The 24,338-nt window shown below is 41.0% G+C and overlaps 1 protein-coding gene across 1 annotated transcript; it reads left to right on the top strand.

Moving 5' to 3' along the window:
* The first annotated feature begins 34 nt into the window (after nt 1-34).
* NIPSNAP1 (nipsnap homolog 1) lies at nt 35-23,633 on the top strand. Its single transcript, XM_075213420.1, has 10 exons — nt 35-184; nt 8,500-8,627; nt 9,172-9,217; nt 10,828-10,922; nt 10,988-11,058; nt 11,290-11,430; nt 11,822-11,853; nt 22,470-22,564; nt 22,822-22,905; nt 23,084-23,633. The coding sequence occupies exons 1-10, from the start codon at nt 99-101 to the stop codon at nt 23,146-23,148; spliced, it is 843 nt and encodes a 280-aa protein (XP_075069521.1). The 5' UTR covers nt 35-98; the 3' UTR covers nt 23,149-23,633.
* Nucleotides 23,634-24,338: the final 705 nt, after the last annotated feature.

The following is a 24,338-nucleotide window of genomic DNA, read 5'->3' on the forward strand; positions in this document are numbered from 1 at the left end:
TGTTAAATCGTGCACATGCGCAGCAGCGGTCTTAGAGTAGCGGGAGCGCGCACGTACGAGAACTTACCTGTGATACTATCATTTATGTGACACTGTCTATGAACATGTCACGAACGTCTATTATCTCCGGTTTGCGCCAATGCTATGGGCCAAGAGGGGGATGTATGCCAGAGCTTACATGTTGGTAAGATGCGGGGGTTTATACACCTGTCATGATTGTAGCTCTTGGAGAAATGCTCATTTAAATACCCCTGTCATATGGATGCAGATTACTGCAGTGTTTTGAAGGAGGTGTCTGGGGGAACTGGATTTCTGTGCTGTGTATAGTGTTGTCACTTTAAAAAGGTCTGAGATTTATTTCACAGACATCTCGACTTCTATAGGCTCTTATAGTTGCACTAAACAATTACAGTGACCAGATGTATATGTACATATGTATAGGGGTTTGTAGAACTGCAGTGTATTGCAGATTTTTGGTATCTTGTCATAGGCTCTGTTTTGGCATATTTACATTGATCTGTCATAAGGCTGGACATGATTAATTCCAATTACATGCATAATGATGCTTTCGTACTTCTTTTGCAAGGTACTTTAATGTAATAGTTTCTCTGAGCTAAGTCATTAGGGGGCATACATTATTTGCAGCTGATAGTAGTACAGTTATTAACTAATACTGTTTGTCCCGGTTAATCAGTCAGTTTGTGTGAAAAGCATTCTGTACCCTTGTCAACTATCCCCCGACATGTCTACAAGTTACAATGCACAAGGCCTGGGGGATGAGAAGGTTAAAGGTTGTATTTGTTTTCTGAGCTATTAAAGTTTTGCTGTATCATCACAATTGGTAAACAGTTATATCTAGGATTGTGTGTGTCTATAGTGTTTTTTTTCACTTTGCTTAATTACAAAACTAGTAACTATTAGGCATTGTTCAGATTTATTGATATAGAGCCAATCCTATTACCATTGGAGCTTACAATCTAAATTCCCTAACATACATACTAACTAGTGTCAATTTTGTCAGAAACTAATTAACCTACCAGTATGTTTTTGGAATGTGGGAGGAAGCCACAGCACCCTGAGGAATACCAAGCAAACACACGGGGAACATACAGATAGGACCCTGGTCAGAATCGAACACATGACCCCACGGCTGCAAGGCAGCAATGCTTAAAAATTCTAAGGGGTAGATTTACTTAAACTTAAAAAATGGAAAGTGTAGGTGTTGCTTATAGCAACCAATTGGATGCTAGCTATAATTTTTAGAATGTACATGATTGATAAAATCTAATTAGTTGCTATGGGCAACAGCAGTTGAAACCAATGCTGCAATGTCCACTGTGTAAGGAGTGGTAAGCTGTCACCGTAACTCCCAAGACTTTGACTGCAAAGATGTGAAACTGTACCATTTAAATCGGTGATGGACAACCTGTCGTTCTTTGAGGGCTACATTTGTGGCCCTCCATCCTTCAAAAGGGCCGCACAGTGCAAAGTGCTGCTCCTTCTACGTCATGCAACATGACCTCACTGTTGTACAGCTTAGGTCACATGACATGGAAGTTGGCTGCCCTGACTTTAACAAAGCAGAGATGAAGATTGGGGGCAACTGGCTTGGTGGCTGCAGATAAAGGCTCAACAGGCCACTGGCGGCCTACTCTGTCTTTTGCTCACTGCTGATTTAAATGTTCTTGCTTTAAATGCCTTTAGCTTGATGTGATATTCTACTGCATCCATGACTATAGATATGTTTTTTGTCTATTTTGCTAATGGGATTTAGCTCATATAATTCTACCCTCAGTTTGAAGAACTCTTGAATAGGCATAGGTCAAAGAATTCTTCTAAAGATAGAATCTTACTTCGAGAAATGTAATTTCCGTTTCCACCTGTATGGCAATGTACTCTTAAATAGTTGGTTAAAAGAAACATTTCTTGGATTCCACAGTTCTGCATTACAGATACCACCAAATTGTACATTTATTCTAGTTACATGGCTACAAATCCGCCTATAATTAACATTATTTTTGTCTTAAAGTCATGATGTTGACCTTCATACTTAAAATACCTCTCCTTTTAAGGGGCTATGAGAACTCTATCTTCATGACTATGCACATGTTCTAGCTGACTATAGTCTGTAGAATGTCCCACTCCGTTAGTATATATTCTATTTTGTATTTTATTTTGTATTGGTATGTCTCTTAGACATGTTAATTATATGACCCTTCTGATCTTATCTTCTTCTTCCTCAACCTAATAATACAGATGTGATCAGTCCCCGACCTCTTTCCCCCTCTGTCTTATTCATCGGTCTGCACTGGAGTTATCATCTTTTGTATTTGTAAACTCGGGGTGCTTGGCGCTATCCCCTTGTTCTGGGCATAGCACCCACTGCTGGCTTACTAGTGCAATTTGCAGTCAGCCATCCCTCCACCCACCAGCTTTTTCACCATTTGGTCTTTTACCACACTACTAGGAATCTTCCCTGATCCTTTATAGGTCTTCTTACACATACATACCACAAAGCTGGCACTTGCTTAAAGAAATCTTTACGATGCAACTTTCCTTCTACCCTAATAGCCCTGCGAATAGTCTCACATAATGTTAAAGGGCTCAACAGCCCACAAAAAAAAAGGAACACTTTTCTCATTTTGAAAAGTATCTAAAGGGGATCTAGTATTCCTCCAAGAAACTTCTTTCTCACAACATCTCCATCCTGAATTGCACACAAGATGCTACCCCTGAATCTTCCATGCATTCTACACCAAACCAAAGCAGTGGGGGTTGGCAATCTAACAAGTTGGTCACATTACATTTAAACTGATCGAGTTCCTCTGAAGGCAGGTTATTGATCCTAATTAGCAAACTAAACAATGTTCTCTGTATGTTGGTGAACATTTATGCACCTAAACAGGACCAACACATATTTTTCTCTAAGTTGGAAACCAAACTAAGTCTCTCTATAGTCAGAAAGGAAGAGATCAGTGGCAGGTGACTTTGTTCTAACACCAGTCTTGATAGATAGATAGATAGATAGATAGATAGATTTTGTGGCTCTTTTGTCTGATAAAACAGATAGACAAAGATCGAAAGCTCTGCACTTCCTTAAGCTCCATCTTCTACACAACTGGAGGGCCAAGGAACCACTCGCACCTCCATCCACATCACATACTCTAGGATCGATATGATCCTGCTCAGCCATAACCTAGCCACAAAGCTACTCCTAATTACACCATATATGATCCTTTACAGTCAGATAATGCTATTTTAGCTGATCTTTCAGACCTAACTTTCTGCCCGCTACCTCCACATGGAGAATCGGTGAATCCTCCCTACATAATGTTACGATTAAAACACAACTGCAAAACCTTCCCTAAGGATATTTTGACCTCAATGGTACACCCAACATCTTCCCAACGTTCTTATGGGAAATTAATATAGCAGTGTTAAGGGGATACTTGATGCGGCTTCCAGATCAAAAAAACACAAACTAGACAAAGTTACAGAGCTCTCCTAGCAAATCCAAGAATTTGAAAACCCAACAAAAATTTAAACAAGATTGTACATTTGGAGATTAGAGGGGAAATTAAATTAATAGTCTCTAGGCAAATGACCAACAAAAGTAGGTGGCTGAAACTATTTTTTTTTTTTTTATGAGAATACAAGGCTGTCAAAATTCTAGCCACACGATTGAAAGCTAGGAACTCCCATGAGCCACCTTGCATATGACCCCAAAGCTATCTGTGATTTACAAAATTACTACAGCAAGCTATATAATTTACCCTGACACTCATCACCCATTAATTCATTAATAACCTTCTTTCCAGAGCTAATCTTCAGAGGCTCTCCCACAAAATTGGCAGCAAAATATCGATAGAAGAGAAAGACCAAAACTCTGGCAGTTCCCCAGGTCTTAATTTTATTCAGTAGACTGCCAAAAAAACATTATCTGATGACACCACACACCTCCATCCATATTTAATGCAGTACTTCTGGGAGATACCTTCTTGTAATTCATGCTTGAAGTCCAAATGATCATAATAGATAAAATATGGAAAGATATTCATGGCCAACACTTATTTCTAAAGACTCTTGCGGTTATTGCCCACTTGCTGGCTGGTCTGCACACACTTATTATATATATTTTCTTAAATTAATTATTTCATGCCTGGCACCTGAACCTGCCTGGACTGGTCAGAATACTAACACACTCTGTTTCCTGCAGTGATCAAACAGTGCTTATTATAATACGATAAACAATGGTTTGTCCTATTATAATAAGGCTCCTTGGGACTACAGGAGTCGGATGGCAAGTAAAAATAACTCGGTGGAGCACCCGGGAATTAGGTCCTGGGGAGAACACTGGATTAGATGAAAAGCAAGTGTCTTTGTTTATTTCATTAAATACCCATATTTATGGATGCCTAGCTTAGTAATGGACATCCCACTTATTACACATGCATAACATTTTATATCCAATATGACATCACAGGGAGAAGATAAGGACTACTATTACTATTAGAAACTATCCCATTATCCACTCCGTAGAACTAAAGCATAAAACCAAGAAGGACTGTCTTTGTTTAAAGCTTTTCCGACAGAATAGGCACTGTTTCATGAGGGTGAAAAGGCATGCAACCTTCACAGGCTGGCATATAAATACAAATAAGTACATGTAGATAAATAGAATGGAGAAGAAAGAGGAAAATTGGCCCTATCGCACCAGTGCAGAGCTTCAACCCAATATAATAAAGTAGATAAAAACCTGTAACAATCTAACTGGATGGGGTGCAACCTCTCGTTTAAGATATATGTACATAAATTTGAAAAAGAACGAAGAGGATAGTGAGGTGCACTAGAGCTCACTAGAATGTCCTCTATAGTAGGAGTGGAATCAGAAAGTTAAAATATAACTTTTATTGGTTCACTAAAACCAGCGATAGATATATATATCTCAATAGATAAAAACAATGTGTAATTAAAATTGGCTGGATACGTGCCTAGCTATAATTGTATTGGTGTGGGAGTAATACGGTGTATATTCTTCTCAAATCAACTCCCTTCAAATATATACAGGTGTAGGAGATAGTGGTATGTCAGCACTGTGGTAATTAGTACAGGATAGTGCTATGGCAACACTGTGGTAATTGGTATAAGAAACTCCTCTTGATATCTATAATGTGATCACCAGGATCTACTTGCAAGAATGAGGGAATAACATCTTAGTTCTCACAATGACGTGCCACTTGTCTTGGCCAAGACTAAGCACACTCGGCGAAATGCGCGTCCCCGTCTCGCTGGATGCTTCTTCCAATTTGCCTAAACTAGAAGTAGTTATTTAACATGGATTGTTTTATTCTGCTTAATTAAGCCCAGAGTTAGTGGAGCACTGTTGAGGTAGTCAGCAATACACCCCCCATAATTTGATTGAGCCGGGTGCTGTATCGCATTGTAGCGACTAAATGGATTTGCTTATTACATTAGCTATTAGCTATTTTTCATCAGTGGCATGTCATTGTGAGAACTAAGATGTTGTTCCCTCATTCTTGCAAGTATATCCTGGTGATCACATTATAGATATCAAGAGGAGTTTCTTATACCAATTACCACAGTGTTGCCATACCACTATCCTGTACTAATTACCACAGTGCTGACATACCACTATCTCCTACACCTGTATATATTTGAAGGGAGTTTATTTGAGCCGAATATACACAGTGTTACTCCCACACCAATACAATTATAGCTAGGCACGTATCCAGCCAATTTTAATTACACATTGTTTTTTTTATTGATATTCTAAATATATCGCTGGTTTTAGTGAACCAATAAAAGTTATATTTTAACTTTCTGATTCCACTCCTACTATAGATGACATTCTAGTGAGCTCTAGTGCACCTCACTATCCTCTTCGTTCTTTTTCAAATTTATGTACATATAAATACAAATACAAGAAAGCTTTACAAAGCATACAGTTTAACTAAATATTTTCACCCATCTTTATTTCATCAAACAAACCATTATTTTTTTCTGTTAATTTCCATCTCTGTTCAGACTAATGGGAGATATCCAGGCTAGTAACCAGTACTACCCTATCAGAGTTTTGTTTCCATTGGCAGTGGCACCAGATAGGGAGGCGTGTTGTCTCCCATGATCTTTGCTCTGGTGATTGAGCACCTAGCAGCTATTATCGGGTCTCCCATAGGTGTGTATGGAGTTGAATGGTCAACACAAGTTTCAAACGTTCACTATTTGTCAATGACATTCTTTTACAACCTACACTAACTTGTGTATGATGATAGCATCTCTGGCTGCAAGATTCATTTTTCTAAATATCTGACCATGCTGTTACATGTATATCCTGACAGGAAAAGAAAGCCCTAATGTCAAGCTTTATGTTTGAGTGACAGAAAATCAAATATCCAAGCTTTTGTATTACATCTACTTTTAGAACTTTCCTCAGAGACCTCTTATTTTGTGGCTGAGCAGAATCATGGCAGTCAACATGAATATAATCCCCAAACTGCTACACCAATCTTTTACATTCTCCAAAGTGCATTCTCTAACTTTGTGTGGAATGAACAACACCAAAGATTAGACAAGTGATACTTAAAAAACAAAAACAACAAATTGTGGAGATTTAGGCTTCAGGGACACTAAGCTGTACTACTAAGCATCCCATCTATAGCAGGTTACAACCAGCTTTGCACCACCAAATATGATCGCATGGGTAAATATTGAAACCTAATTCCTTAACCTTACCTTTTTATGGAGGCTTCCCAAGTGACTCAGATTCCACAACTAAATCTCCTGATTCTCAAATCTCAATGAAACTGCTACTCGAAAAGATTTAACCTCTCATTCACTTCCCTCATGGCCTTACTCACTTTGGATTAAAGCTGGAATCAAATGTTCCATGGATCTCCATGATGGGAGGCACTGTCCCTTTCTGTCCTCTATCCAGCAAAAAAAAAAGCCGATTGTTATGCCCAAGCCTTGAGTATCTACAGATGAGACCTTTTTCATTTTTTCCTCTTTTACTATCAAGGACGTAAACCCATATTTATACAATTAAATTGTATGTTCTTTTATAAGACATTGTTCCAATGCAGGTTATAAATTGGTGTCAAGTCTTCTGTCATATAGAAAATTATTAAAGGGGGTTAAACAATTATTATTTTTGTTTCAGAACTATTTTATTAATGCTTATACAAATTTAAAACCTCACTGTTCCTCTCTTGCAAATTTGCTTTATTTATTTTTTTGTACTACCAGTATGTAAAATATTACCTGGTTTATGAGATCTTTTGAAAATTTAGGTTACCCATTAACCTTGACATCATAAGCGTAGTGTGACTTTTTGGATCTTGGGAAGTTAAAGTGGTTGCAGGTTAATAATACTTTGAGGATCCTTTTAATTGTAATTCACTTTACTTGGCAGAATTCTGGTTCGCACATGATTACCTTTGACACAACTCTGATCTCTCTGTATCAAGGGAGCTCTGATGCACAAGCTGTAACTGAAAGCAATTGGAGCTGCTGTGTCAGATATATTTGCTGTTATAGGTAATCTTGAGAGGTCCCAGCTAAATGTGAGTTCTACGACCTGCTAAATAAAGCAAATCCTAGAGATCCTAATGGAAGACCCTCACCAAATTATTATAATTGAGAAGAGATGTATTTAGTACAGGGATCATCTAGATCATGGAAAACCGCTTTAAGGTTGAAAAAAAAAAACCTTCAAATGTTCAGTTACAGTTTAGCACCAATATTTAACTATTATGCATATTGCTGCAACCTTATTTCAGCAAAATAAAAAGTAGTTTTATAAATGTAATACAAGATAAGCTAAAGTAATAAAACAGAGGTTTTCGTTATGGATGGAAGAGTGAAAGTCCTAGGAGTTCATAGATCTGGAGTCACTGCTGTGGGGTGTGAAGTGTGTCCATGTAGTGGGTCATAAATCCAGGTGTTGGGTTGAGTCCTTGAGTTAATGACTGGAATGTTCTTATCAGCTTGAATTCCCAGATTATTTTTTTTCCCTGTCATTTTTTAAAAAAAAACCTTTCAGTATTAAGACTTTTAAATCTGTCATACTGTGTCCTGGTCCAGAGAAGTGTTTACCAACGGGGTTGTCCAGAGTCTTGTTTAGTGTGTGTCTGTGTAGATTCATCCTGGATTGCAGTTTCTGCTTGGTCTTTCAACTGTAGATTCTCCTCAGGGCACCTTGTACACTGCATCATGTACACCACATTGGAGGCTGTACATGAGAATGTGTCAGTGATTTTATAGTCCCATTGTGTGTTTGGTATATGGACTGTGTTTGTTGGTAGGACATGGGTGCAGGTTTTGCATTTTTTGTTTTTGCAAGGGAAGGTGCCAGTCTCTGATGGTTATGAGAGGGCACTTCTAACTTATATAGGCTTGATACAGAACAGGGGCATTATAATTTGACGTATCTGTCTCATTCTAATTGCTGGCACTCTCCACTACAATTTCTCATGACAGGTACTCGTCCGATTCCAGAGAGAGCAGCTGGCTTCGCTCACTCTTTGTGAGGAAGGTGGATCCCCGCAAAGATGCACATTCAACCTTGCTTTCTAAACGGGAGACCAGTGGCCTGTACAAAATTCAGTGTAAGAACTCAATAATTTGATAGGTTTCAGCAGCACTCCATGCTCCGTTATTCGATTGGTTGGTTTGGATGGAGAGTAAGGGGACATTATATCAAAGGGGTTGTTTTTCTTCTTAAATTGAAGCTTGACCTCCAGATATTGGTGGGTTAATGATGATGATTGTTTATGAAACACAAAAAAAGGTGTATTGTAATCGAATACATTTCAAATCTGACAATCGGGGGATCCAAAAATCGAATTATTGGATTCTGAAAGTGCACAATCTGAACCAGATCTATGTACCCCTGTTCAATATAGGGATTTTGAGTTCAGACAGAGAGCCAGGATGTTAATAGTTTCTGGTCACTTGACTGTTTAATCAGAAGCACCGAAAATAATTGTAATGTGCTAATTAAACTTCTTGCTCTAATTCAGGTTTAGCTGTGTAGATATGGACACTGTGTTTAAAGATTGTGTGATGCTGGTATAATTATGCATGTAGATATCAGGATTTCAGAATGAACTTTGTCCTAAAAGGTATCTTGCTATCCTTGTTTGTTTACAGTTCATAATGTGAAGCCAGAATGTCTGGATGCTTATAACAAACTGACGTGAGTATACACTTCTTTGTTTGTTTTTTTCAAAACACTTTACAAAGGGAAATAGTATGTAAGGTTTTTCATTGGTGGTCATGCTGCATAAAGAGGGTCTGGGTGTTGATTGTGGCATCAAGCTTGTCAAAACAGCTGTAGCAAACAGACAAATCATTCTGCAAGTCAATGCTTAACGTTTGTTTGCTGTACCAAGCAGGGCCGTAACTAGGGCTGTGCGACAGGGGCGACCGCCCAGGGCGCAACGCTGAAGGGGGGCGCAATTTAGGAATATTTTAGGTTAATTTGGTTAAAATTGAGGGCTAGGGGGGCAGCATTTGTCTTTCTCGCCCAGGGCGCTAGAATTCTAAGTTACGGCTCTGGTGCCAAGGTAAAAGCTGACTCTGACGTGTGTTGTAGTATCTGAGGAATATATGTAGCTTTGTCCTCCCTCTACCGATGCTCTGGGTAAAAGTTCACTTTTTAGCCAAGGCGTTTTGTAATTCCAGATAAATTTGTTGCATGCTGTCTAAAGAATGACCATTGCCCAAGTTGAAACACCCACTGATCTGAAACGATTAGAGGACTTTGAGGAGAACGTTAACATTTACTGCATTGATTCTACCTATCCCAAATATGTAATATTTCCTGCTCCATTTTATTGAATCATGATGGTTAATTTGCTTTGCATACTTGATCATAGGATTTGGTTATGTTCACACCAAGATATTAAATTGAGTCGGGGTTCCACTGGAAATCAAGTTCAGCTTAAGGAGCTTCCTTAAGTGGTCTGGCAGGTAAAATGGTAGTTCCTCTGGCTTGGTGTTATTTACCTTGTACTCCAATACTGCGCCAATTTCTGACTTGAATAAGTGGTTTAGTAAGGGTCAGGAGGACATCTTCATCGCTACCAAGGTTTTTTTTTTTTTATTATTATTATTAACTACACCATTATGGGAATGCATTGCCTAAAAGAAAATATACAATTTCCCAGGTGATCGTCTAGTCACTCAGCTATGCAGCTCTCTTTCCACTGCCATTGTTCTTGTTGAACATCGCCACTCTATATGCTTCTTAGTGGTGTATAGTGCTGTTGCAGTGCATGGGGCAAGTGGTAAGTACTGAGAGAAGAGTGTTGTACAAGTGAGCAGTTTGTAAACCTTTGAGCTGATTAGCATGCTAGTTGCTCTACTGGACAGACCACTCCATTTCCCAGGCATTACATTTGTATGTAATTAAAAGGTAAAACTCTCTCCCTCGTGACAGTTCCTCTTTAATGTAGGTTGGCTTCTGGGTGAAAGACCATGTGGAGTTCCCATTTTAAGATGCAAACAGTACATGTTTCTGAACGTATATATTTACAATACGTATAATTGAGGTGTATATTTCTGCAGTGGTCGAAGAGGGCATTTAGAAGTGGCAATATGGAAAATGTAATGTTAATGTAAGTTTATGGGATTTGATAGTTTTACAATGAAAGCAGTAGACGTGGCAGTATGGCATACTACCGTATATACGCCCAGCTTGACCGCTGTATTTATGTATATTATTAGATATTACCACATTCTGAGACTCTGTGTTCACTTCCTTGTATTCTCTAATTCACTTTACTTGTCTTCATTTACGTATAGAGAGGAGGTGTTACCCAAGCTGCATCAGGACCCAGATTACCCATGTGACCTGGTGGGTAATTGGAATACGTGGTATGGGGAGCAGGACCAAGCAGGTGAGTGCAGGTTTTGTGGGAGGGTAATGGCACTGTTGATGGTTAAATGCTGGTTTTCATTTCAGTTCATCTATGGCGATTCTCTGGGGGATATCCTGCTCTAATGGACTGTATGAATAAGTTGCGAAATAACAAGGTAATGAGCGATGACAATGCTTCATATTTATCTGTAATTTGGTAGTTGTTTTATACCTTAATACCGAGAATATCTCCTTTATATTTTTCTTGCATTCTATTCAGTTTCTTACTTCCTCTTAACTCAATTTTGGTTTTGACTCTTTTCTCTTGTGTAGGCGTTCCTTCATATAGAACATGTATGCTGTCCGTTTGTCTACTCTTTTGCAGCACACGCTTCCTTCTTTTGCAGGATTATCTGGCTTTCCGTAATGAGCGTAGTCGCATGCTGCTCTCCCGCAGAAACCAGCTGCTCCTCGAGTTCAGTTTCTGGAATGAGCCAACACCTCGTAAAGGACCCAACATCTATGAACTCCGCACATACAGACTTAAGGTCTGTTTTATTACTGTTCTAATATGTATTTTTATTAGAGATATCATTTTTTTTTATAGTGCTAGACAATTAGGGAGAATGGTGTGCCACCAGTATACATTGTACTATTGAGGATAAAAGAAACACATTTAGTATAGTGGGTGAAATAAAATACATAGCAGATTTTTTAAAAATGGGCCAACAACCCATTTGGTCCCCCTAGTGGTAATAGAGAAAATATATGGTCGTTGCAACAGTGACGTTCTAAAAAAATTTGATTCCAATGAATGCCGTGTGAAAGGTAAGTCTTTTTTCATAGGTGACCTTTTTTGATCACATCAGGGAAGGCGTGAGAAGCTGCAGCATTCAGACATGTTAACATTTATTCTAATGTTTCACTCTTGCCTTCCAGCCGGGAACAATGATTGAATGGGGAAATAACTGGTGAGTTATATTTTCCACAATTCTATTTTTATCAATCAATATATTGCAATTTATTTACTTTTAATGTTGTCTTATTTTCATTTTGGTTATTACAGAATTTGTTAGTGTTTCTTGTATGTTCAATTTGGCTTCTTACCTGCTTCTATAGCTTTGTGGAATAAATTAGTGCTATATCAAGGAATAATAATAGTTCATCTAATATAAGCATTACACTGAAAATGTTTTGATCTAAGAAGTTAAAAATATGACTTTTATTAATTATTTTATAGTCTCTGCTTCAATAACCAATTGCCAGTTATGTTTTACAGTATAATTAAACAGTGGACAATCTCTAACCTATTTTGGTGTCGTGGTTTGTTTGTTTTTTATTTTTTATTTTAATATAAACCCACCTTTCCTCTTTAATCCTTCATGGAAGCCACTACAATGGGTAGGTTCCCTATCCAGTTTAGGTAAATACGGGTTAACCACACACACACACCAGATGGTATATAAGGTAGCTCCTCCCCTTTGTCTTTTCTGTCTCTAGAATAGGTAGGGCAGGAAGTGTTTTTTTTTATTTTCTTTAGTGCAGGGGCTTAACTTCTCTTAGGGTTCCAGCGACGCAACATCTGAAGCTGCAAGCCGTGGACTGGGGTGGCTACCAGAGGTCTTCTGGATTAAAACTAACCACTTATTGAAGGCCTTAGTAGTATTCCATGGCTCGTCAGCACTTCAAAGAGAGGAGAGGCTGTAAGCCACGGAGATATCCTTACTACATTCAAAACAGCACTTTTTGGACATTCTGACCTAAGGAGGAGAAGTCCATTCAGAAGACTCTACAATGATTGTTGTCAGAATCTGTTACCAGTATGAAGTGGATTCGCACAGTAGATAAGAGTATGGACCCACTCTATGAAAGATCAATGGGTGTTGAATGTTGTAAGAAATGGCTGTTTCATATGTGTACCGGGGGAACTATTGTTCAATCCAGTACTCAGTCAACCCTAATAGAATGGGTAATTAAGAGGCTCATGCAATTTCTCTTGTTCTTTCAGATCCGGAAGGTACAGGTGTTTATTCCAGATTCTTTCTTTTCAGAAAGCCATCAGGAGCTTTTTACATGTTTCTAGATTTGAAGAGTGTCAACAAGTTTGTCCATACCAGTCATTTTGGCATGAAATCTGTGTCCTTGCTGCCTTTAACAAAGGAGATTTTTTATTTTTCCTCATATACCTGTGCAGGTTATCACAGGAAATTTTATTAAAACCCTGGACCTGCACTTTCAGTTCACCTGCCTGCCCTTCAGGGCTGGTGACTTCTACAGGAACTTTTCAAGGCGCCAATTACTCTGGTGGCGGAATTGGAAAAACAAGAAGTTAGGATATGGCCCTATGTGGACAGCATTCGTCTGTTGTGTAGTTCACGGTAATAGCCATGCTACAAGAGTGTAGCTGGATTGTGGAAGACAACAGATAAATAGTTTCTGGGGGTCCATATAATACCATTCAGAACAAAGTGTTCTATTAGTAAAGAAGTGTATCAAGATCCAGCGTTTCTGCCTAAAATAGAATCTGCCATTCTTTATTTATTTTCTTCACAGCCCATTAATGACAGAAGAAAAGTTCACTTCTGGCAATTGGTGAGAACATAACTATCTAGGACAGATGGTTCCTGCAGGGCCTTTGAAAGTATGTACTCCTTCTAAACAAGCTATTTCTGGGGGGGGATTAGTAAAGTAATTGTATAGGTACACAAGAGGAATGGACATAAGGTGTCTGAGATCCTGTGGGACTACTCAACAAAGACAGTAACTGCAGCTTGGGCAAGAATGGCTCATCATTTACTGGTCATTATCATCCGGATTCCTCATCCTCCACTGGTTCATCATTTCGAGGACATAGTCTCTGATCGGCCACTAAATAAATTCATGATTTTGCAGCATAGGTGGTTTTTTTTTTTTTTTTTTGTTTTTTTTTGTTCTGTTTTGTTTTTTATGGCCCTCTCTACCGTGTTTCTTTAGTACATCTTATTGTAATCGCTGCCATGGAGGATTGAAGAGGAAAAATGCAAACTATTACAGATCATTCCTATTCCTAAAAATGCTCCATGGCAGCAGTTTCCCACCTATGCTTATTTCTCCTACATCCATTTTGAAGAATGCTGCTACCATGAAATTGTCATAAAGGTGGGAACTTAAGGGTTAACGTTTCAGAACAGAAGCTCCTCCCCTCTTCCAGCCACAGTGTTCCTCCATTTTCTCTTAAGTGTCCAAGGAGTTGAACAAGGTTTTATGGGGCTGCCTACAGCAGCCTTATGATTTTATTTTCTATTTTATTTTTCAGTATTGGACAGTGCTGCGCTATCTTTGATGCAGTGCAGTACAACTGGTTCCACTCTTGGATGTTCTAACTGAAAATGTTGAGCAGGTTGTTGAGGTCCAGCCTTCAGTTGGACTGTCTGTTCATATCCTTGTCCCTGGATAAGCATCTGTCTATATAGTGGGGGTTGAGAGCAGATTGCTTGATCAAGGGCTGACCATTTTACATCCTCAACTGGACCGTTGTTACAACAGATGCCAGTCTATAGGGTTGGGGGGGGGGAGGGGGCTGTGAAGTTACAGCTTTGTTTCTGGGGTCCTTCGTCCAGGGAAGAAACCAAGCTCCCCATCCACGTTCTGGAGCTCCGCACCCTCTTGGGGGGAGGCAGTCAGTTCTGCAGGGCAAGTCTGTCTGGCTCCACACTGAAAATGCCACCGCTGTGGCATCTATAAATCATCAGGAAAGAACAAAGAGCTCCCTGGTGATGAGGGAGCCATTGAAGCCAGGATCATGAGAGCCATCAGTTTGTCTGAGGAAGTTATTCAGACTAGCCCTAGCAACCTTCGTGGGGTTTGTTTGTTTTTGTTTTTGGGGCGGTCCACTTTAGAATGGACTGGATGGTAGACTGAAAATTAGTTCCCTTAAAGTTCAGGTCTCTGCATTGTCTCTGTATTTCCAGAGAAATTTGGCTCTGATCCTGGAGGTCCAGACTTTCTTTCAGTGGTTTTTGCATATCCAGCCTCCAATGTCTCCAACAGTAGGCTCTTTAGCTTCCTCCATTTCAACCTTTTAGAGACTTTATTTCAAGTTATTTACTTGAGAAATAACTTTTCTTTTAGTTTTTTCTTTGGCTAGATAGGTTTCCACATTGGGAGCACGGTCTTCCAGCTCTCCCTACTTGATTTTTCACAATGACCGCGCGGCGATGCATACATCTCCATTATTCCAAAATAAGGTGTTGTCATTTTTTTATTTATTTATTCATTTTTTTAAACTATGTGGAGATCGTCAGTCGCTCCTTATGAGGGTCTGGTTCTGTTGGTGACCAGGATCAGCTGGTTCTCCTGGATGTGGCCATATCTTTTAGGATTTACCTGTACACGACTGCGGAAGTTTGAAAGACTGAATCTCTGCTGGTTGTCTACGACACAAAAGTGAGGTAGCATCTAATAAGACCATAGCCAGATGGATCAGGTCCACTTACTCTAGATTTGTTCAGTAGGTTCCATAGTGTTGCGTCTCACTCCACTAGATCAGTGAGTGCTCCTTGGGCGGCACATCACAGGGCTTCGACTTAACAGCTCTTTTGAGCAGCCACCTGTTGTTCTGTCTACACTTTAACCAGATTTTCTTGTTTTTGTGTCCAGAGATGCTAGCTTTGGACGAAAAGTTTTGCATTCAGCTTTGTCTGAATGTACTCTCCCCTGGGGCAGCTTTGGAACATCCCCCAGGGAGCAGTGTTCCTCAGGATGTGACAGAGAAGAGGATTTTTTTACTTGCTGTGAAATTAATTTCTACAGATAATTCTGTGAGACATTGCGCTCTCTCTTTACACTCTATGGTCAGTTCTGTCTAGTGTTTGTAATGTTAGCTTGCTTCTTTTTCTATTAACTGAGGTTAGAAGAGGGAAGGAGCTTCTGTTTAGTTCTGAAAAGTTAACACCTAACTGCCCAGCTCCTGCACGCTCACCTCAACCCCAAGGTAGCAGTGTCCTCAAAATGGATTTAACGGTAAGTACATAAATCCTCTTTTCTTCAGAGGAAGCGAGGAAAGTCACTCTGTGACATACAAGAAGAGCAGGAGCTACCTTGTATACAGCAGTTAATCTGTCTTTTCCTAAACTGGAAAGGGACCCTACACATTGAAATGGCTGCCATGGAGTATTTTGAGGCATTAGAAAGGATTGATCAGTAAGCATTAACTGCATTTATCATCGCCCAAAATATTTTGTGCATTTTAGACATCAAAAGAATTCTGTTAATTGTGGGTGAATAGCAGAAACTCAAAGCCTTTTATTTTATTTTTTAAGAGTACTAAATCCACAGCTTTGTTTTCATGAATGAGGTTAAATCTGTGTTATTCTAACTTTCCACTACTTTTTACTGTCAATTTCCCCAATTGTACAAAACATGACATAGATTGACAGATGTATAATCTGCTAGTGCCCTAAAGCAGAAATTCTGCCTTCCTGTATGGTGTTTTTTAATATGACACACACTTGCTTAGCAGCTTTGTCACTTTGATACCCTTCAATAATATTTGCACGAACACGCTCCCAGCTTTCGTGACTTTGGGGGTGTTTGTTGTATGAAGTCAAACAATTCCAGCCCACAGTCTCTCTCTACCGATCACACAAGTTAAAAACCTACTGAATCGCCCCCAAACAGCGCTCACACCCCCACACACTTCAGGTTTGCCAACACCTATTGAATACGGGAAATAGGACCCAAATATACTGTCCCACACTTGCACCCAAGGCTTCTAAGCTGCTCATTGTCCTGATTTTAGATGAAATCAAGACACAACTTTAGGAAGGACAGAGGGCTTGGTTCGAAGAACTGCCCTATCTTTATGAAAAACCAGCAGAGGAGACTTGCAAGACAAGGCAGCAAGCTCTGAAACTCTGCGTGCCGTAGAAATGGCCAAAAGAAACAGTTTTCCAAGTTAGAAATTTGAAATCCACAGTATTCAACGGTTCAAAAGGTGGATGCTGTAAAGCCCTCAACACCAAATTCAAATCCCATGGCGGAACCGGAGGAACATATGGAGGTTGTACATGGAGAACACTCTGAATTAAAGTTTGCACATCCGGTATGACAGCAAGTTTTCTTTGAAAGAAGACCGAAAGAGCTGACACCTGACCCTTAAGAGAACCTGCATCCAAGTCGTCCTGCAAGAACCTAAGTAACCTGGCTAGATGAAAAGAAGATGTAGGATATCCCTTTCCTTCACACCAGCCAATATATGTCTTCCAGACTCGATGATATATTTTTGCCAAAGCCAGTTTCCGAGCACGGAGTATGGTCGCCTTAAGTGGTACCTCCAAGGGACAGACATGGCGTCTACCGCGACTGCCCTGGGATCTCTGGTGCGGGAGCAGTAGAGGGGAACCTTGTGGTTCAACCGAGATGCCATCATGTCGACATCCGGCTGACCCCAAAGTTCCACTAACTGCTGAAACACCTCCGGATGGAGGGACCATTCTCCCGGGTGCAGAGTGCCTGCTTAGAAAGTCTGCTTCCCAATTTTTTATTCCGGGAATGAAGATGGCCATGAGCGCCGAAACGTGAGCCTCGGCCCACTGAAAAATCTTGTGAGTCTCTCGCATGGCCAAGGGACTCTTGATGCCTCCCTGATAATTGAGATATGCCACTGCTGTGACGTTGTCTGACTGGATCTTCACTGGCCTTTCCTGCAGCAAGTGTTGCGCACTCATAAGAGCATAAAACACTGCTCGCAGTTCTAAGACATTTATTGGATTCCTTCTGAGTCCAAACCCCTGAAACCAAGCGTGAAGACAGACAGCCACCCAACCTCGTAAGCTGGCATCCGTTGTGATCAACGTCCAATTCCAAATTGAGAATTTGCATCCTCTGGCGAGGTTCTGTTTGTGTAACCACCAAAGAAGCGACTGACGCGTCTGCGGAGACAGGCGGAATACCTGACTCGCCAGATTCCGATGGGATTTGTTCCATTGCGACAGAAGTTCCAACTGGAACTGCCGTGCATGAAACTGAGCAAACTGATTTGCTTTGAATGACGATACCATCTTGCCCAGAAGTCTCATGGCAAAATGAATCGAAAGTCTTGCCACCAACAGAGATTTCATCATCTTCTGCAAGGCTAGAATCTTGTCCTGAGGAAAGAACACCCGTCGAAGTCGGGAGTCGAATAAAAGACCCAGAAACAACATCCGCTGGGAAGGGATCAACTAGGATTTCTTGAAGTTGACAATCCAACAGTGAGACTGCAGAGTCTGAATTACAACTTGAATATGAGACTGAAGCCTCTATGAAGAATCTGCCTTTTAAAAGAAGATCGTCCAGGTAAAGAATGATTGTAATTCCTTTGGACCTTAGCAGAGCAGCCATGACCGCTATGATCTTGGTGAAGATACGTGGGGCTGTGGCCAGACCAAAGAGAAGAGCCTGAAATTGGAAGTGCTCTGATCGAATTGCAAACCTCAAAAGGGACTGATGACCCTTCCATATCGGCACATGGAGATATGCATCCTTGATGTCTAGAGCCACCATAAATTCTCTGTGTTCCATGCCGAGAATGACCGAGCGCAAAGACTCCATCTTGAAGCAAGGCACTCTGACCTGGGTGTTCAAAGCTTTTAGATTGAGAATTGGTCTGAAAGAGCCATCTGGTTTTGGCACGAGAAAAAGGTTGGAATAAAAACCCAAACCTCTTTGAGAATGAGGGACCGGAATAATCACCCCGGACGAAAGAAGGGATTGAATCGCTTCTGTTAAGGCCAATCGTTTTCTTGGACAAGAGGAAAGCCCTGTGGGAAAGAACTGTTTGGGAGGAAGACCGAGCAGATCGATCTTGTATCCCTGGTTCACCACCCCCGAACCCAGACATCGTTGGTAGACTAAAACCATTGATCTCTGAACAAAAGGAGACGGGCTCCTACCACCGGCGACAGCGGAGGAGCAAAATGCCCGTCATGCGGACTGCTTATCTGCAGGCTTTGCTGCTGGACGTCGAGCAGACCAGGCCTGTCGCCCCCGCTGCAAACCACCTCTGGGGGCAGATGACTGGCCTCTAGATTGACCTGAGGAATATTGTCCCCGAAACCTTCCTGCGGAACGTAAGGCCTGAAATCTGGACATCCTCTGCTTGGGAGCATTGACAGGGAGGAAGGTGCTCTTGCCCCCTGTTGCTTGACTGATAATGGAGTCAAGCTGAGGTCCAAACAAAACACCTCCAGAAAAAGGGATGGACTCGAGCCTTTTTAGACTCTAAATCAGCCTCCCCGGACTTAAGCCAGAGAGTACGACGAGCCGAAACTGCAGAGGCAGAAATATGTGCTCCAATCAGCCCCGCATCCATAACGGTCTGCTAAAAAATCAGTTGCCTTCTGAATCTGCTCCAGTAATGGAAGCGGTTCACATGACTGCCTGCCAGCCAACAAACCTTCAGACAGCTGTTCTGACCAGCATTCTACAGCTTTAATAACCCACGCTAATGCCAAAGTAGGCCCTAAGGAAGCCCCTGCTGCCACAAAAATGGACTTAAGAATGGTACAGACTATAAGGTTGAGACAGTTCTTAAGAGTGGCCTGGTTAGGAAGAGGAATAGTAGTTACCTTGGCTAACCTTGCTACAACCGCATCCATGCAAGGAAGCGTCTCCCATTTAGAGAGAACTTCAGGGGGAAAAGGATAACATGACTGCAATCGACGAGATACTTGGAACTTCCTTTCTGGGGAAGCCCAAGGTTCTGACCACAAATCTTCCAATTGGGAAGAGGCCGGGAAGGAAAAATATTTCTTTTTGCGCCTTACAAAAAGAGAAGCCTCAGCAGCCTCAGGAACTTCTTCCTCAGGGATATCAAGTACCTGATGCACAGCCTGAATTAATTCTTCCTGACTCTGACGATCAGAATGAACCTCCTCCACCACCGAAGGAGCATCTAAGTCAGAATCCAATGGTACCAGCATCAGAATCTGACTCATTTCCCTGAAGAGGTGCTGCCACCCTCTTATGCTTACGTGAGGAAAACGGTGCGGCTGACTGCAACATCCCCTCTAAAGAGGAAGAAACCGCAACCAAACCCTGTACAGAAGACGCAAGACCCTGTACCCAGGCTGGTTCTACCGACTCCACCGGGGCAGAAACAGTCAAACCCTGGATTTGCGAACTAGAACCCATGTCATTTGCTACAGAGGAAGCTGAATCTGAAGATGGCGCAGCTTGTGACCGTACCATCTGAGCAAGTTCAGCCACCGTGTTAAAGAGACCGAGCCCAGGCAGGTTCCACCGTATGTGAACAAGCTGCTGCTGTTTCACACGGTGTGCTCGCTGTGGGGTGACGGATTACGCACAGAGCCTGCGCGCCTGACTGCCCAGACGGTAACAGCACAGGTGTTACTTAGCATAGAAGTAACACCAGCCCTACCACGCATGGATTTTTCTCTCTCTTACATGTTAACAGATGGAACAAAACAAACACAGCACAGTGTAATAAACACAATACAGATAACAAGCAGCACACAACCTTGACCAGAAAGTGAGCCTGCAATACAACCAATAAAGCTCACGAGTGTAAAAGACAAACTTTTGAAAACAACCACCCCCAACCCTTTACCTTACAGGACTCAGGACAGAAAAGGGGAGAAGTTGGAGCTATAAAATGGCGGTCTATTCTGGTGTCTGCACACAAGGAGTGATAGACCACCACGGGAAAAGTGCATAAGAGAAAACCACTCCCCCAGGGCTATCGTCCCAACATGACAACCTCCTCATCCAATCCAGTGCCTAGCAGGGCTCACTATGTTAGTGACCCTAGCCTGACCCTGTTCCCTGAGCTAAAAATAGAAACTTTTAGTAAAAAGCAGTCAGCTCAGGGAACCACTGCGAATTTTCTACCCCCCCCCCCTCCCCCCCCTCAGCACTATGCTGGGAGAGGGCTTCACTTACCTGCTGCCAACCCTCCTGACGCAGTGTGTGCAGGTAGCTTGCGATCAGCGCAGGAGGCCGGACACAGCCTGCGGAGACTTTGCCCGGCTCCTAGGAGGGCTCAAACTCTGGAAAAGGGAGCAGGCAAAAGGAGGCTCCTCCACGGCACCTCCGCTCCCCCCCCCCCCCCCACACACACACCCCTGCAGACAGAGACATCCCCCGCTCTATATTAACTCTCCCCGCAAGCAGCAGCTGGGGGAGAGTTATAAACCAGTGCCCACAGGGAGGAAGGGGAAGCGTGTCTACCCCGAAGCCTCCCACAGCAGCCAGCAGCGGGAGCTCTGTTTGACAGCCAGTTACGTGGCTCAGAGAGCCGCCGGCCGTCAGACCCCGGAGACACAAGTCTCCGACAACGTAAAAATAAAATACATTAAAAAGAAACCAAAATTGGCTGCTAAGCAGCCCTGTGCACAGCCCGTTCACCGAGCACTTAAACTAGACTGAGGCTCTAACAGAAGGTGGGGTATAAAAGGGGAGAAGCTAGGGCTTAGTTTAACTAAAGTTAAAGTGCCAGTTCGCCTGTCCCTACTCTATACCCCAATGTTCCCGGTGTCCCCCAAGGATGTCAGAGAAATAAAAGGGGTTACATTCAGAGTAGCACTTACATGAATTTGCATTTTCTGGCCAAGGCATATTGGCTTGGAAGATGGACAGTTTATCAATGTGAATTGATTTCCCACAAGTCTGACAATTTGTTGAAGGGTCTTTAAACAACTGAGACCAGTTACAACACCTGTCCCCGCCCCCAGGGGTTGTGTCTGTGATACCTTTTTCAATCACCATTTGCATGTTGTCTGATTTTACTACCCAATTCTACTATGTGACATACCAAAGATTAGTGATTATAACTGTTCCCGGATACCGCCAGTACCTGTCATGCACAACCCTGGTGTGATTTCTGCTCCTTGGTATGGAGTGCCACCCAGATTTCCCAAAATATGAATTATGAAGACATTTTTCCTTTTGAAGCCCATATTTCTATATACCTGTATAGGCTTTCAAATGTGTCTCCAAAATACTCACCTAGGCATCTGGCTCTCTTTTACATTTAGTGGTTCTTTGTGTTTACACTACCTATTGAAAGGAAGTCAATTGGGAAGTGGAATACATGATCAAAAACAATGGATGTCTGTGATCTGCATATCTTAAGCTGGTCTCCTCACAAAAGAGTTTGCTCAACCTATTTACCTCCTACTGGGCTAATTGTTTCCATTTTAAAAACATTTGGTCAAACATTTATCAGAGTTGAAAATCAGGTTAATTTATGTATCAATGCAGTATTTTATTTGGGCCCTGGCACTTAATATTCTATTTCATATCAGATACATGCTCTCATCCTGTCAAATATACCTAAATTATATAATACACACATGTTCTTTTTATGCAGTAGTAATAGTATTATGATAAACCTAAAAAAGAATTTCTAATTATTTGTAGAATGAATTACTGGCATGCTTTTATAAGTAGATTTTGGTGTACTATTGAATAATGGTGACTCCCATACATAGTCAGTTATTTTGGGGTTTTTTAAAATCAATTTTACAAAATGATTTTATCTTCAGGGGTATATACATATATCTTGCCTTCTTTTTAAAACATCACTCCAAATATTTTCTGCCATCAGGGCTCGTGCTATCAAACATCGCCAGGAAAATCAAGAGGCTGTGGGAGGATTCTTTTCTCAGATTGGAGAGTTATATGTGGTGCATCACCTCTGGGGTAAGTATAATGAATCGCTAGAAGCAGGTTTTCTGTTTCTTTACTAACTGTACTGGCCGAGGCAAGCCAAAGCTTGCACTGATAGCCCTATATTTGCCTTTGTTTTGTTACTGGTAACAACTTTTCATGTAATAAGATGTGAAACTTCATTTAAGATGTCCAGAAGATGCAGTATACATTTTATATTTATTGCATCAAACTTAGGTTGGTCTTGGTTTGTATATGTAATGTGTAACAAATATCCATAAACTTGTCAGCTTACAAAGATCTAGAGTCCAGAGAAGAAACTAGAAAATCTGCATGGACCAAGAGAGGATGGGATGAAAATGTGTATTACACGGGTAAGATGTGCCTCCTGAGTTTGACTTTCCAACGTGTGTGTGTGTGTATTATATTATAATATATATATGTGTGCTTGGGTCCGTAAACAAATGTAACATTTAATCATGTTCACATTTTATATTACAATGACTATTAGATATGTTTAAAACACAATTTGCTTCTATTTTTTCATTGCAGTCCCTCTTGTTCGGAATATGGAGTCTCGTATCATGATTCCACTGAAGATCTCCCCTCTTCAGTGATGCTTCAACCAAATAGCTATTTCATATCATTCTTTGAATTGTAAGCAAATACTGCACCGCCTTCAGTGACATTTACAGCTTCAATGGAGGGCTGAGCTCTAGTAGTTTTAATTGGGCTTAGACAAAAGTTCTGAAGGTGTGGAATAGAGGCCTAGAGAATTGGTGTGTTAGTGCCCTATTTGTCTTGTGCACATTAACTTCCACTCTCAAATTGAGCTTTTATTACGTAAATGGCTAAGCAGTTTATTATTGACTTGTACTCAGGGAACTTTTCAAATTGTGTCGCCACTTAATTTCATTGCCTGTTGCTGAAGAGGAAAAAATAAATAAATGGAAAACGAGATGTTTAACCCATGAAAGCTGAAGTTAGCACATGTACTAGAAACTTCAGTCCATGTTTTCTTGTGGTCACGTAACATTTTATGCTCTTTGCAATGCCTAGAAAACTCAATGTATATAATGCAATAAAACATTGCTGTGCGTAAGTTTCCTGACTACTTTTTTACTAGATTTACAGTGTAATTGTTAAGCAAACTTCAAGTGTTCAGTTATCTAGCTTCCAGTCCTTGGGAGGAGTAGTAAACTAACAGCAAGTGAGTTGCATTTTACAGGGTAGCAAAAAGCAGATCCCAAATTAATGAACTTTAACTTGTACAATCTTGAGTGATCATGTAGAATTGGCTGCATATGCGCACACTATGTAAGCAGGAGAAGATGTGTGCATTTATATATTTACCCTATTTGTGCACAATATAATACTGTAATGAAGTGTCATATACATGAGAATATAGTGTCCGGATAGTGCTATTAATAAATGAGTTACATTTACCATGTAAAATAGAATTAAATACAAGTAGAAATTAAATACAAACATTTGGTGCTTTCATTGTTAAGCATTGCATGGGAATCTTCTTTCCTGTCGCAGTTCAAATGGAAACGTCAAATTAAGTAATGCGAATGGGTGGCTGCAACTTCATATAGCAGCCACACTAATTGAGCATTATCGGTGGTAGAGGTCAAGACAAAATCGGGCAATCATCATCACTACGTCTTGTTGCACTTTCATGCCGTCGCCCACAACAGATACTCCTCCAGATAGGTCTGGTCTAGTTTACTGTATTCAGACTACACTTACCTGCTCCTTCACCAGCCCTTTCCAGCTCTCTGCTCACAAGTGTAAGATGCAATAA

Source organism: Mixophyes fleayi, chromosome 1 (genome assembly GCF_038048845.1).
Source record: "Mixophyes fleayi isolate aMixFle1 chromosome 1, aMixFle1.hap1, whole genome shotgun sequence".
In the NCBI taxonomy this organism is placed as follows: Eukaryota; Metazoa; Chordata; class Amphibia; order Anura; family Limnodynastidae; genus Mixophyes; species Mixophyes fleayi.